Source organism: Sturnira hondurensis, unplaced genomic scaffold (genome assembly GCF_014824575.4).
Source record: "Sturnira hondurensis isolate 20B ecotype Veracruz unplaced genomic scaffold, ASM1482457v3 Scaffold0012488, whole genome shotgun sequence".
Lineage (NCBI taxonomy): Eukaryota > Metazoa > Chordata > Mammalia > Chiroptera > Phyllostomidae > Sturnira > Sturnira hondurensis.
In genome coordinates this window covers 2,486,039-2,502,370 of record NW_028085119.1, presented here as the reverse complement: position 1 = coordinate 2,502,370, position 16,332 = coordinate 2,486,039, and the positions used below count along the sequence as shown (strand labels likewise).

Genomic DNA, 16,332 nt, shown 5'->3' with positions numbered 1-16,332 from the left:
TGAGCTTCCTGGATTTCCTGGAAGTCTATTTCCTTTGCCAGACTGGGGAAGTTCTCCTTTATTATTTGTTCAAATAAGTTTTCCACTCGTGGCTGTTTCTTCCCCCCTTCTGGTACCCCTATAATCCGGATGTTGGAACGTTTAAAGATGTCCTGGAGGTTCCTAAGCCTTTCCTCTTTTTTTTGAATTCTCATTTCTTCATTCCTTTCTGGTTGGATGTTTTGTTCTTCCTTCTGGTCCACTCCATTATTTGAGTCCCAGTTTTCTTTCCATCGCTATTCCAGGTTTCCTGGACATCTCCCTTCATTTCAATTAGTTTAGCCTTCATATGTTCCTCTAATTTGTGACTATAATCAACCAGTTCTGTTAGCATCCTGATAAACAGTGTCTTGAATTGTGCTTCTGAGAGGCTGGCAATTTCTCGGTTGCTTAGAGTTACCAGCTCTGGGACTTTGAGTTCTTCTTGAGCCATCTTTTGGGTTGTTCATGCCTGTTATGTAGCAGGATCGGAGCCCTAGGTGTTCACCAGAGCAGGACCACTCAGTCGCTGGGTTGTGACGCTGTATGTGGGGGAGGGGTCAAAGAGGAGCAATGGCGTCCTGTCTGCCGTCTCCTGCTGCGGCCCCCACAGGTGCAGCAGCTGCCACTGTCACCGGGCCCACGCATTTCGTCCCACTGCACGCGAATGTGCCACCGCCGTCAGCCCTCGCCCCCTGGGGCCTGCATGGTCCGTCTCTCTGTGCGCGAATGTGCGACCGCGGTCAGTCTGCCCCGCACCCCGACTGGGTCCGGTCCACTTGCGCGCCTTGGTCTGAGGATCTTTCGTGCCCAACCCTGCTCCGCTGCTGGCTCCGCCCCTCTTACCAGCCCCTCTTACCGTCCCCGTTGAACGGTTAGTTGTTGTAGGACTTCCGTATAATTCAATTTTCTGGTTTTTTTTTTTTTGGCTGTGTCTTTGTTCTCCAAACCTCTGTTGTATTCAAACTTGGTTGTGGGAGAAGGCACAGTGTTTCCACCTATGCCTCCATCTTGGTGGAAGTCCAGAAATAATCCCATTTACTACTGAACTTCTTGAAAGAATAACCTCCATATCCTCTCTCTTCCTCACCTCCTTCTCATTCCTCAAGCCTTTCTACCAAGACTGTACTTACTAATCGTGAAATGAGAACCTTCTTATTAAAATCCAATGGATACTTTTCAGTCTTTAATTGATATCTGCTGCCCATTACTCATGTGCAAGCCCTTCTGCTTTCAGCACTCTTCTCCACCAGCTTCCAAAATAACGTGTTTTCCTGTTATTCTTATCACATTGAAAGCTTCTCAACTTGTTCTAAGTGACAGTTCCTGAGTCTGTCCCTTCAACGAGCGTGTTGCCTGAGGCTCTGTCCTCATTCTCTTCTCTGAGTGTCTTACTTGCCTCCAACTATCACATAAAAACCAGTAGTGTCTCTATTTATGTCTCAGTTCACACTTCTAGCCTGAACTTCACACTTATCCAAGGACCCCCCTGGACAGCAATACTTAGACATTCCCAAGCAAAGCCATCCTTTTCGATCCCCAATCTGTTTCTTCTCCCAGGCTCCCTACTTGCTGCATTCGGCACCCATATCACCGTGTAACCAAGATAGACCAGGTAACCACTCATCCCTGACTCCAGAACTTTCCACTTGGTGGCACGGAATGACTCGCAGTTATTTGCTATCACCACATATTAGACGCTTTTGAAAAGGTAGAGTTTATGTGATGTTTGGTCTTTAGACATTATACTTGCACCATTAAGTTGCAGTCAACGTTTTAGTGAATACTTTTCATAAAGCATTTCAAAAATATATTGTATGAAATTATTACTTGAGTGTGTTCAACTTGGGAAAGAAACATCTCACTTCACGAGAGATAAAAAGAGGAAAATATGGTTTGTTCTCTTATTGTTATGATGGGCAGAGTGTTATTTATGTTTCTTGTCAGCTGCCCATCTGCGCCGAACTTCTAAGGCTCTGCTAGGCTTCTGCCTACTTAGGATGACTCATTCTCTTCTTGCAATAATACATAGAGATTTTCTCCCTGAAACAGCACTGATATATTTCTCTTTGCAATTCTCTGGTCCCTCCTGCTTCCGGTTTTCTGAATCTTTGCTAATACCTACCCAGGTATGAAAATCAGAAGGGCTGGTAAAAGGGAACACTCTAAGAGATTTGATCGTATTTACCTTCTAATTCTTTTATTATCATCAGGCATGTCAATATCCGGGTTGAATTGGTAATTAAGGACTTCAGTACCAAAGAGGTCATATTCCAAGTAACAGCCAAGTTGAGCAAACTCCAGAAGTTCCTTCTTATCAAGTATAGTCCTAGAGAAAATAAGACAGATGCATTTTATTATCAAGAGCCTATTTTCTACATAGAGTAAAAGTTTCAAGCATATTATGTACTGGAACATAGTTTAAGTAAAGTAACAGAGCTTTTGAATTGGCACTTATGATGTGACTGTAAAACAGTAAGTTCACTTTGTTACCAGAAATAAGAGAATTTACCCATCTAAACGGGACTTTTCCCTTTTAAAGTGCTTTGAAACTATGGACATTTTAATTCCGTTGCCAATACTCAAAAAACAATTTTGTAATTCTCCTACAGAATTGCCTTCAGAATAAGGTCCATGTATGTTTGAAAGTCCTCAGTGGGAGAGCTGAGGGCTGTGGAAACCATCAGAGGAGACTTGGCCTCAGGCGCCATGAGCTAGGTGAGTAAATCAAACCGTGGTCAAACTTGAAGCTAAGGTAAAAATGATAGGATCAGTTTCTTATGAAGATCATGACATGGTTCTAAAATTAATTTCAAAGCGTATGTGGCCCTGGCTGGGTGTCTCAGTTGGTTGGAGCATTGTTCTGTACACCGAGAAGTTGTGGGTTTGATCCCTGGTCAGGGCACATGAAGGAGGCAACTGATTGATGTTTCCCTCTCACAATGATGTTTCTCTCTCTCTCCTCCACACTTCTCTCTCTCTAAAATCAATAAAAACATATCCTCAGGTACAGATTAAAGATAATTATGTGAATATCACTGCAACTTTTAAAAAAGGAGGCAATGCTATATACACTTATGTTTTGGTGTGCTTATTTTTTAAATACGACTTATAATTTTATGCAGATTTTTGTGAATATCTTCTCATTCAATACATATCTTAGTAAGAATATTACTGCTTTATGTTGCAAGACTATGCAAATGAGTGGAAAGGAGAAAAATGTAAACAGTGCAGAGGAGTGGAGTCTGGAGCAAGAATAGATGATCTCAAGAAATCCACATTATAACAAGTAAAAAGGGATGCATTAAGTTAGACCCAAAAATACTGTGGTAGAAATTCAAACACAGGGAAAAGAAAGAGAGCGAGAGAGAGAGAAAGAAGACAGAGAGAGAGAAAGGGAGAAAATACTTTTGACCAAAAGACAATGAATACGGGAAGAAATTACAGGGAAAATACGCATTAGACATTGTGTAAAGGTAATTATGGACCTACAAAAAGGATGATTGCTTGGAATCCAAGACGGGCTTGGAGAAGAGTTGGAATGTCAGACCATCATTGTATCATTAGGCTTTGATCTACTCTAATATATACTATTACTTTGGCAACTCCAGTATGCAAGGATTAAAGCACTATTACGTATCTATAAATCTCCTTCTAAGAGGTCAGAAGTATTTTCAAAGCCTTTCTTCCTTCTAAAGTATAGGAGGACCAATTAAGCCTCAGTGTGTCACGAGAGCAGGAGGTTTCTGCTGCGAGGAGATGCTGAGCTGCTTTCCGGGAATTCACTATTGACTTTCACTCTAAGCAATCACATTGGAGCTGTCTCCTCTTTATCTTATTCACCTGTTTAGCGTGACTTAGAGTCCACGGTGTTGTTTTAGGCAGGAGGCTAAAATACCCTCCTTTCACACTTTAAAATGTGCATGAGTTCTGTGCTATTTTCTATGAATACCGCTCCCTTTCCTACTTCTTACCATGGAGACCATCTTTTGGTTTCAAAATTACTGGGCTGAAAGAATATGTGTTTTGGTGGAGTAAACATATTTTGTTTTCCTCCTCAAAGAACCATGCCTAAAAACAAAGTATACACAGTTAAAATAACATAAAGGGAAGAGGTAAGTTTAGTGTTTTTCCTTTTTAGTCAATTCATTCAGTTCATTAATTACCAACATGGACAAGTTACTGGGGTGGGGAGGGGTCAGGGGAGAGGTCATCTGGAGTCAAGAAGGAGAATGGAAGTACCAATAACAGGTTGGATCGGACTCTGATTCTACTCTTGAAATCTTTTTCCTTCTATTGGCCTAATGCCTTGAGAGTAAGTTTTCTAAAATTTAAGTGGTATATTGAGAAATATATTCAATGAAAAGTCCATAGTAAATAACAAGCCATAGAAAAATATTTAGTCTTAGATCCAGTTGAAAACTGAAATAAAGTTATCATCATCATCATAGCTAAGAGTTAGAACTTACTGTGTCTAGCATTGTGCAAAGTGCTTTATATGTATTATTTCATTCAATATTCCCTACAATCCTATCAGGTCCCAGTTTTAAAGATGAGGAGACTGGGACTTGAGATATTAAATATTCAAGGTGATATGCTAAAGTATAAATTCACATGTCTTGAACTAAACCCCTGATCTACCACTCTAAACTAGCTGCTCTAACACCCTTCCCTGTTTCAGTTGATGGCAACTCCATCCATCCAGTTGTTCAGGCCAAAAATCTTGTGATTATCCTTGACTGCTTTGTCCACATCTAGCCCATGAGGGTAGACTTATGGCTCAACTTTCAAAATATGACGGGAATCCAGACAGGTCCCCCCGCTCCCCGCTACCCTCCTAGTCCAATCCCATCATCTCTTGCAGGATCTTTGCAATAGATTCTCAACTGCTCTCTTCAGTTCTACCTTTGTTCTATTACAGTCTCTTCAAATACAGCAACCAAAGTCTACATCCACACCTAAGCCAGATCAGGTCTCTCCTCCCCTCAGAAGCCACCGGTGGCTTGCCATTTCCCTTGGAGAGAGAGCCAGGGCCTTTCAGTGGTTGTGAGGCCCTGTGTGATCTCTTTAGATGTGGTCTTACAATAGCCTCATGGAAGAGAAGAATGGGCAATGGAAATATCCAGATCTCCAGATGTCAATTATATGTAAATGCTACTTATATTATCAGTGTTGTCTGAAGAATATCACCATAGGTAGAGATACATTTCTAGAGGAAGACTAACATGTTCAATTAGATTCATATAAACATGTGAGCTGCAAGAATAACCCCTGGGAATTATTATCCTGTGGAGCAGCATATAGAAAAGAGAGGGACTTTGAAGGAAATGGTCCCATAGTACACTACTTAAATTTTACAGCCCCGTGGAGGGAAGATTTCTTCAGAAAAGAAGCAATTATGCTGATGTTTTGGACATTAAAAAGGGAGGCAGACAAATTTGCTGTCATTAAAAATCTGGTTATACAAGCTCATATATGTAAATATATAAATTATTTTTACTGACATTTAATGGTAAGACACCCTCTAGATAACTGAACATAAGGTGTAGAAATTAAGAAATTAATTTATTTAAATTCTCCTTCATGAGGTTCAAAACCCACAGTGTTGGGGTGGGGGGCAGATTGTGTCAGTGATCATGCATATTTTTCATAGGAAAAGTTCTGAGAAAAAAACAGAATTTGGAATTATATGATAATGAGGGGTAGAAAGGGAGACGTGGGTAAAACAAGATGAATACACACTTTATCATCATCAGGTATTCAAAGCAGCTGTGTCTCATTTAATCTGTACAAACACCATGTGAGGAAGGTACGATGGTCCCATTTTATTGATCAGGAAACTAAGTCTCAGAAAAGTTAAGTAACTCAGGAGAGTGAATAAATCCAGATTGTGTTTGTCTTCCAAAGCCATGTTCTTAGACCACATTGCCCCTTCTGTGATGAGCGCATTGCCCATCCACAGCAGTTCCCTTCCGTCTCACCAGCACTCACCTGTGGAGAAATCCACCCCATCACAAAGATGACTCAGAGTATCCCAGGAATTTCTAACAAGGTAACTTAAATGGACACTCAGCTGGATGACTTTCAGGGACTGTGGAGGTGCTATTGAAGTTGCATTTATACAAGTGTCTTTTTTTTTAACTTGGAGAAAGGATCGACCCCAGGTGTCTGAATGATATAATTGGAAAATGCATTCTGCTGGACGTCTTTTAGATAAGGATTAAACAGAGGTCCTGCCCCTCTCAGGCATCAATGTTCTCAAATCTCTTCTCCTGTAAGTGTAGGTGTCAACCTCAGCCAGTCCTGCTCATCCGTATTCTCTACCTGTGAATAATTATGTTGTTTCTTATTCCAATCCTCCCCAGTCTCTAAGGTAAGTACTTGCCACCTCTGGCCCTAACCAGTCAGTGAGGTGGTTTGTGAGAGGCAGAACTACTGCATTTCTCCCTTCTTCAAGGTGCCTGCGGTGATTGCATTCCACATCATGGGATTTCCCAGGTAGCAAATGAGATTTTTGTATCAAATGTTTATTCTTGTCATTCATATTATATTATTTCTTCTGCTGCATGTGTTACACGTTTGCTCTTCAACTAATAAATACATTATATCTATATAAGGAACCCGGCATAAATTTACAACAATTACATTGCTGTTAACTAAGAAAATGGTAACTAAAGTGATTTGGCTATCTTTGTTTGCAGAATCTGGTCATCATTTATTAGTGGCTTATAATTGGTACTAAAATGCAGGACAGTTGATTCTCTTATTCTTAAGATCTATATTCTAGATTGTATCCAGGTGCTGAGGGGTTTAGTTTAATGTCAACAGGTTCTCTGAGTGGGAGCAAGAAAGTCTGTGTGAAGTGATACTTTAGGCCAGGGTTTGCAGGCCATGGAGGTTGAAAGAACTAAGGAGCAGAAGAAAGGATGTGATGCATGGGTGTGATCAAAGTGACACTAATGCCTAACATTTGTCTTGGGCTTTGTGGTCTCTCATACATTCACACGCACCTTCCTGAATTAATCCACCAAACATCTGCTGGCTTGCACCATCACCTACCCTGTGCTAGCCTCTGTACTGGGAATAGAAGTATGAATGAGAAATTTAAGCTGCTGTCTTAAGGAACTGGAAGTCTAAAGAAAGAGATATTTAAACTAATAATTACAATTAAGTGTGTTGAAAGTTTTGTATAGTGCAAATAAATACAAAGTGTTATGAGAGAATAACTAAAGGAGTGACTCACTTGAGTTGCATCTTGAAGAAGATTATTCAAATGAAAGTGGATGGGATTCAGGTGTTGGGTGAGGGGTGGATGATACAGAAGAAAACTGTTGGGGGTGGGGGAAGCTTGATGTTCCTGAAGATAAGGATGTAATTATTGGAGCTAGAGTACATGAGAGAAGAAGCATCCATCCATTCCTCCACCCAATAAGAAATTGTTGGTCATCTACTTACTATGAGATACGAGCTAGTAAAACATTGACAACACACAGTCCCATCTCTTTAAGAAGTTCAGTGTCACCCTGGCTGGTGTAGCTCTGTGGATTGAGCATGAGCCTGTGAACCAAAGGATCGTGGTTCGATTCCCAGTCAGGGTACATGCCTGGGTTGCAGGCCAGTTCCCAGCAGGGGACGCACGAGAGGCAACCATACATTGGCAGTTCTCTCCCTCTCTCCTTCCCTTCCCCTCTACAGATAAATACATAAAATCTTTTAAAAAACTTTTAAAAAAGTTCAGTGTCTGTAGGGAAGAGACATAGAAACAAATAATTGCTTTACAAACCATACTGAATTTAAGAACAAAAGGCATTCTAGGAAGTGGGAGGACATAGCAAACACTGCTTGGTTTGTTCAGGGAAAGAAGCTTTGTAGAGAAGGAAACCTCTGATGAGCTTCATTTTGAAGACAGACATTTTGCTGAGTGGATAAGGAGAATGATGTATTCACAACCAAGAGACTAACTAGCTTTGTGTGAGAAGCATGTAAGAACAGTCAGTGCAGCACACTCAAGGTCATGGTGAGTGTGGCTGTAGCCCAAATTCCATACCTCCATTAGACATAATGGGATATGAGCTGGAGAGATGAGTGGGGACCAGATGACCAAGATATTTGGATATTATGCTGAGGGTGAAGGGGAACCATTAAAGAGCTTTAAGTCAGGGCAGAGGATAGTAATCAGATTTGTGTTTGAATGTGGCAGAATGGTGGCAGGCTAGGCCACAAGGCTAAGGATGTGGTTCCCTTTGGAAGTGATTCCCATTCAGGTGACAAACAAGGGTCTGAATTAAATTAACAACAGAGGATGGACAGGAGGGGCTATATTTTCAGGTCTTAGTGAGATAGACAGGTCTTATCACATGGAGGTACAGGGCAGGGAGGAATCTAAGCTGACATCTGGGTGAATAATGCTGTCATTAAACAGAATAGGGCAGGCAAGATGAAGAGTAAGTGATGAGGCACTGTCCCCATTGTGACAGAGATGGAGGAGAATCAAGGCAAAGAAGGGTAGTGTCTTGGGTAGTAGACGAGATACTGGCATTCTTAAATGGCCCCAGGAATATGGGAGGACCATATTCTGAAACCCATAATGAACTGGTGAGATAATTATGTCACATATTAACCTTATTGTATAAAGAAAGAAAGTGAAGCTTGAGTCTTTTAAGTGATCAAGAACTCAGGTATTCCAGCTCCTAGTCTTGTGTACACTCCCTACTGCGCTGTGACTGTGTTGTCGCTTTGTCATTCATCAGCCTTACCGATCTGTGAATTCCTGAGCCCAGAGGGCGAGTCCCAGGAAGGCAGCTCTATTGAGACTAGACTGGCTCAGGGCCTGACACAGGTAGAAGCACAGAATACATGTAATGCTAAAAGTTATGAACTTGACCAAATAATTTTTTAATTGGCATACAAATACAATAATAAATGAATGCTTATATACAACTGATTTATTAAACACAACATTGAATTATAGTGACTTGTTAATACAAAAATCATTTGCCACCTGTCCCCACTGAATTCTTCAATGTTTTTTCAATCCTCGCCCAAGGGTGTGTTCACTGTTTTTTAGAGAGAGAGAAACATGGATGTGAGAGAGAAGCAATCCTGTCCGTGCTGCAACTGGGGTGGAACCTGGAACACGTTGGTGTACCAGACACCACTCTAGCCAATGAGCCACCCACTGGGGCTGAGATCCTCCATTTAAAACCGATGGATATTCGTACACATAGTGTTATAAGGGATTCTTTGTTATTTTAAGAGTTTTTCAACTCAATGCTTTCTACTCAAAAGCATTACTAAACTCACCTAATACTATTCATGTAATAATCTAAAATAAATTTTAAAATATTTATAATGCAATGTCTAAAAGAAATGAATATATAGCCTATTATAATCTAAGAAATTAAATTTTAATATAATTCTAAAACAGCCTCATGTATATTCTTATACTGCAAATGGCAGTTCCATCTTCAGTATAAAATCTGAAAAATTCTTAATTGATAAATTTTAATTAACATATTTTAATGTCAAAATAAGTACTACTATATAGAATCATATACATGTTTAATGATGACCTAAATATTGACTATGGTTAAAAGTATAATTTGCCACTTCAATGAAATGTTTACCAGAAACTTTGGTTTCACACACACTCAAAACGCTTAGTTAAAGTGGCACATTCATATTCTACACTAATTTATCCCCATTTCTGTAGGTACTTTAGAGATTTATTTATCTTTCTGTGTGAAGGCATTATTTCTATAGAGCAGTCTTTTCAATATTATAGAATAACTGGGAATGAAAAACTACAGAAAAATAATTTAGATTGCCATGCATTTATTTTCCTTTATCTCCATTTGAACAAGCATACTTGCCCCCTGCCCCTCCCCATTATTCAGTTCTCTGATAGCTCGGGTCCGTACCATATAGAGATGTTTAATGACATCATAGGAAGGAATGATGTCACACTAAATATTACAACGTCAGTGCAGGCTTACGTTAAAGGAACAGATGGCTGGAAGAGAGAGAAAAACCTTTGTTTGGATTAGACTAAAAGTCGGCTCTGAGTTGTGAAGTGTAATTAAAACACTGTATTAAAATGCATTCTGTGGTTTGAACACCCCAGGAAGACCTCTTTACCACACGAACGGCCCAATTGCCACACTGCACAAAGAGGCTGCGTTTTTCATGTAAGGCGACACACAGTTCAAGGGATGACGGTACTGAGGAGAGTGAAGATAAATCTCATAGACATGGCAATCCTATTTGTTAAAATGTCACATTTCATGGGAATGGTGTCAGAGTCATGAAATATTGCCTTGGAGGGAAAAAATTGCTAGGGAAGGGTATGATGGGTATAATGTGCCGGGGAGAGCACACGGCCAGTGCCTGTGCCGGCGCTGGCATAGGGCTGGCACGGGGCTGGCCTGTCCAACTGTCTCTGTTAGAGAGCACAGTTAGGGACGGTCAACAAATGTCAATCACAAGCATGACTTAATTGCCTTCAATCAGCACTTTCATAGACATTGCAGAGCTTTGCTGCATTTAAGTTTATTAAACATTTGTCTGGATTTTATTTTTAAAATAGGTCCTGTCTTGAAAGGATGTCCAAGATTAGTAATCATGGGGGGAAATATGCATAACACTTAAACAGTTAAAATTAATTTTTCTTCACCTGTGTTGACAGATGAGCAAAAGACTGGGAGGACTAAGTGACCTGCTCAAGGTCACACAGCAAGTAAGAACTAGAATTAGGCATCGTGGCCCCAACATCCCGTGTCTCACTGTCCCCGTCCGACACGGACTGGCCACTGCATTAATGAAAGCAGAGCTGTTGCCCACGCCATCACATGCGTCAACCTGCAATGCATTAGGGGTTTGCCTCTCTGTGTCAGTGAGTGCTGTGCAAACCAGTGTGGGTTTTTGTGTAAAATGTGGCCATAGCCATACCCAACTACATATACAGGTAGCCACAATTACATGTGTAAAATAACCCATTTTCATATGTTCCTAACATCCACCATCATGATAAAAGAATAAATGCCCATGGACATTAGTACATGGGAAAAGGGAAGGGTTATTAGTAAATATTTTCTTTGAAAAAAATTCACTTTCCTTTCAGGTCCCCCCCTGCTTTGTTGCCTGAGTTAATTTCTTTAATTTCTCATTCTGTGATTGAATCTGAGCAGATATGACTAGACAAGCTGCCTTTACTTATTGTGCACAATGTACAGACTGTACAGTGCACATCACCTCCTTCACTGCACACTCTACACTATGCACACAATGCATGCAAATACCCAGTCTCGATAATAAACTGCCGAGAAATACAGCCCCATATGCACAGAATTCTAAACGTTTAAACCATGTCACATGCATAATATTCCAGTTGTTTTTTAGTTCTACCATACTATTTAGATATATAAAGATGTTTTGCTCAATTTAAGTTTGTCAAATATTTACCTAGAACTGTTTTTTAAGTATTTCATGTTATTTTACTAGTACTCATAGGAATTAAAAGTGTATGGTTCCAAGGATACCAGATAATCATTTTTTGTGACTTTTCAAAGAAAAGCTTAAGGTTAAGAGTCACCATAATTATAATTAAATGATCATTTTGAAGGCAGAGAATGGGTCTCACTCCCTGCTAACTCCCATTGCCTGGCTTATGGGGATTAGGCATTCAATAAATACTTGTGCAAGGAAGGAAGGAAGGAAAGAAGGAAGGGAGGGAGGGAGGGAGGGAGGGAGGGATATGCCACTCACTTCATCTAATTGAGAGCATGAGGAATGTATCAAAATTGTATCCTTTAGGATCTGAGTGGGTTTGACACAGATAATCAAGTGTAAAGAGAATAAAATGTGTTATTAGGCCATCATATGTGTCTTCCCTTCTCCTTTGTCAAGAAACCCTTGGGTCAAATTCCACAGGGAGCAATTTTCAAAGACAAAAGATGTGGTATATTCCTAAAGTTCATTATCATTGTGTCCTTCCTTAGACTTCCATCAAAGCCCTTTAGTTTATTAAATACATAACCAAGTAGAAAACAGATTGAGGCATACCACCTGTCTGGTGCCTTCTCCAGGGCTCAATGTGTAATCGGTAAATAGTAACCAAATACCATCCAGCCCTGTTGCTTTCCCCAACTTTCCCCAGATATGAAAGGACTGTATTGTGATACATTACCTACAGCTACTCGACAGAATATTAAGGATAAAACTTCCTTAGAGATGAATCACAAAAAGGCTCTCTCTGGGGGGTATCCTTAGATCACAGAGAGCCCATATTAGGCCAGGGCGGAGGCCACGCTGTGATCACATGCCACCTGGAAATGTGGGTAGGGTTTTAACAGGTAGGAAAAGTATAGTAAAGGATTAAAAGGCATAAAGCCTCCGTAGATTAAAAGCCCAAACAGGAATAGAAATACTGGTGTTATTTTCTGATAAATGTTGACTTTGGGTGGCTATACCTGTCAAGGGCAGCCCCCTCTGAGGTTCCCTAGGGTTAAATCAGCAGCAGTCCCCGGGCACTGCCACAGGCCCGTATTTCTCAGGGAGAACAGATGGCAAGGGGAGGGCCCCGACGCAGAAGCCGATTTATCTTGTCAGGCTGTTATCTCCAGGTAAATGACCTTAAGCAGGTCACACGCAGTCACATGACAACAGTGTGGTTCCGAGGTGTCCTAAGGGAAGTTAACGCTTCCCTCTCTCGGCCCCAAGTGCTCCTTTCTGACAGGCAATGAGTGGTTTGTTGTTGTTGCTCTTGTGTGTGTGTGTTCCGGGGTGGGGCCTGTCTGTGCATGTATTTTAAGGCAAAATGTCTTATGCATGAATGCTGGGGAAGAGTTATGTATTTTCAAAAACATTTAATTGCTTTGATGTGATGTGGACATTCCAGAATATTTTATTTCGTATTCTCAAAGGACAGAAATCGAACAATTTTCCAGGCAGTCAAGGCCTCACGTCAGCCCTGCTGGAAAGCCCAGCGTTAGACAGGGGCTGCAGGGCAGAGCCAGGGCCTGGACTTCTACGTCACAGTAACAACCGCCGCTGTGGCTTCAGAACCTTCTTCTTTGTGCCTGAGAAAACATGGTGGGAGGAACAAAATGATTTTTTTTCTGGGGGCCTTGTTTTCAAGATGCTTTTCTTTTTGTGTGTCATCTGTGCGTTTGCTGCATGAAATACATGCCCTTTTGTGATTCGCCGCCATTGTAAAGCGAAGCCCTTGCCCTTTCAGTAAAGATCAGATTGTGTGTGCAGCCCACAGACCTCGGCGCGTTCGTGAAAGGCTGACCTAGTCCAGCTTCGGCCCGGCAACCGTCTTGCTGTGAACAGTCACATCAAAAGGCTAAAGTTGCCAGCATCTGCCTCCCTGATTAATTTTTTCTGTTACGTTATTTAATTTGTTTTTCCAAGTGTGTCACTTTTTCTAAAGCCATTTTCAGCAGTTGCCTCTCCTCTGAAATGTTCATCCTTCTATATATTTCTTTGCCAGGCACTGGAACCCTGAATAATCCCTAGTATAGACACAGAATGAGTGGCCATTCTAGAAATGTGCTCGGGGTTTTCTAGGATGCTCAGAGCTTGTCTGATGTCAGGTCAATTTCCCCATCTCAATTTCTCCTGAGCATTATTTAAAAGAAAATGTATGTGCATGTATATATGCATATATGTATACATATATGTGCTGTTTGATTTTATGAGCAAGGAATATACATATATACTGATTTTGTAATGATTTTATGGGCAAGGAATAAACATTTATTGTTTGATTCTATGAGGAAGGAAGCTCTACTTTGCTAGGAGTTAAGGTTGTTTCAAAATTTCCAGTGGAAACTCATTTTCTCTTAGTGCTAACCATGATTTTCTACCTTACCTACCTGTCTAACTATGAACACATAGGCTAGCAAGACTCTTCCTTAAGAATCACTGTGAACCAGTTTCAGGCAGCATGGCAGACTAAACGTTCACAGAAAACCTTCCATGATAGTATAAAGAAAATACTCAACAATGAAAGGGGGGAATGATACTTTTAAATGCTTGGTTCAGCTGGGGAGAAAGTGAAGGACTTGCTCAGGGGCAGAAACAAGAGAGCAGACGAAATCAGAAGTGAGGGGAGCCCAGAGCTACCATTGTCTGGGGAGTTTAATGGGCCCAGCCATAGGGAGCCAGGGCCAGAGTGGGGCAGAAGGCAAATTGGAGACACAGCCTGGAGGCCAGCACATACAGGAAGTGTTCCTCTCATCTAAACCACCCACGCGGAAGGACTAGTTAAAAACTGGCCCACAGAGGGAGTCTTTTGAGGTTCTATCTTTCTTAGTCTTCAGGTGAAAGGGAAGCAGGTTGAGAACAAAGTCTCCTCTGAGAATCTATAGCCACAAGCCTGCACTCGCTGAGTTTAGGGGCCAGAATTCATAGCATCTATGTGGCTCTAAACTCTCCAAGCCAAAAGTTTAGTTTTAAAAGCCACAGAGGAGACAAATACCATCGCATTCCACTGGATGGGTGCCTGCAGTAGTTGAATTCATAAAGACAGACAGAGAATAGCGGTTGCCCTGAGTCCGGGGCAGAGGGACTAGGGAGCTGCTGTGTACTGGGCGTAGGGTTCCGGTTTTGCGAGGCGAAGCGTCCGGAAGATTGGCTTGCACCGTAGCGTGAATGTACATAGCACTACCGAGCTTCCGACTTCTAAGTGGCTCAGGGGGTAGATTTTGTTATGTGTATTTTACCACAATTTTAAAAACATTAAAGTGATACCAGGTTAGTAGAGCCCCCTAACTACCTATAATCAACTCAGGACTTAAAATAATTTCCAAGGAACCTAAAAATTACTATAAATTTTTTTAAATACAAGAAAATAACCTCACATGAATAAGAGCCAGAAGAATCAACAACCTATAAAATTAGAGTTAAACAAGAAAATAGAAATTTAGTTTATTAATTATAAGGTAAACATTCTATGCATAATATTTATAACACAAGTTGAAAACATATTAAAGGAAAACAATCTCAAAATTAAGAAAGCACACTTGAAAAGTAAGAAAGAGAACTTAGAGAAATAAAGAAAGAAATCACAGTTCTTAGTATTATAAACCGAATTGATAGTCTAAGCAACAGAGTGCTTTCACTGGAAAGAGAAGTATTAAATAGGAAGATAGAAACCTACAGTTTAAAGGTGTAAATGGATAGAAATAGGAAGAAGATGTTACGAGTCGGGGAGGACAGCTAATGAGACCCTCCATATAGCAGTGGGTGTTTATGATACAAATATACAGGAAAACATGGATGAAGCAATGTTTGAAGAGACAGGGACTGAGGTTTTCCAGAAACAACAAAAGACACATCCTCACACCCAGGAATCCCAATTTGGAAGTAACTGCAGTGTATTGTTAGCCACACTGTGACTGTGCTAATTCCCTAACGGATTCAATCCAGGTAAAGGCTCATGTGTAGCCTTGGCAGCGTTGTTAGGCTTTTCATAACATTAACTCCAGACAACATCTGTTTGTAGAGTCGGCAACAGATGTTTTTTGCTGTCCCCTACACATCTAATCATCCATAATTATCTTGTGCTTCGCTCTCATTTGTACATAATCTGCTTACCTATCAAGGTGCGACATAACCGTTTTGGAGATGTCAATACCTGCTTCTTGCAATATTCGGATAATCTGAAAGGGTGCACTTGGATTCCTTCCAGGGTGAATGATAACAGGACAGCCAAGCTGAGCCTGGGCGTGGGCTGTTGCCTGGAGAACCTTTCTTTCACTCTCAGTCAGAGGCCAGGAGCAACCGATTTCCCCAATAACGCCACACTTGATGCTGGTTCCATCAGCCCCGTGGAGAATTTCGTTAACAAGGACATCGGTGAGCTGAGGAAGAGTGGAAATGAAAATATGTCATAGAACGTGGAATTCCTCAACGTAGTATCATCACAATGTGTTAATGAACTTATCCATTCAGTCAATCGTTCTTTAAGAATGTATTCATCATTCATTCGATATTGGTCAAGGAAAAAGGCATTTGCGAGCTAAGTCTCAAATTCAACAAGTTTTTCTAAATCAAAGATTTGGTAATATCTTACTGTACTATTTAACAAGAAATTTATGGCTTTAGGAAGCTACAGAGAAAAAAATGAATTAATGAAAGTACATTCAGATGAGGAAAATATCTATAATTTAATTTGAGGAGCATTTAGACATAAAAAGATTACCCTCAAATCTACATCAACTATACCAAGTAATTCTTTAATATCACCCTTTTTATGTATTCTTTTATCCTATACAGCACAGCAAATTCACAGCACATAATATGAATATT

At 40.7% G+C, this 16,332-nt stretch overlaps 1 protein-coding gene across 5 annotated transcripts in view; it reads right to left on the bottom strand.

The window, feature by feature from the left end:
* PTER (phosphotriesterase related) overlaps positions 1-16,332 on the bottom strand; it is a 62,913-nt gene that overhangs the window by 5,403 nt on the left and 41,178 nt on the right. For all 5 annotated transcript variants that reach the window (XM_037060765.1, XM_037060769.1, XM_037060766.1 and 2 more), the window contains 2 exons: positions 15,619-15,884; positions 2,207-2,347 (listed from right to left, as the gene is read on the bottom strand). In XM_037060765.1, the coding sequence (XP_036916660.1) occupies positions 2,207-2,347; positions 15,619-15,884 (407 nt within the window). The remainder of the gene's footprint in view (positions 1-2,206; positions 2,348-15,618; positions 15,885-16,332) is intronic.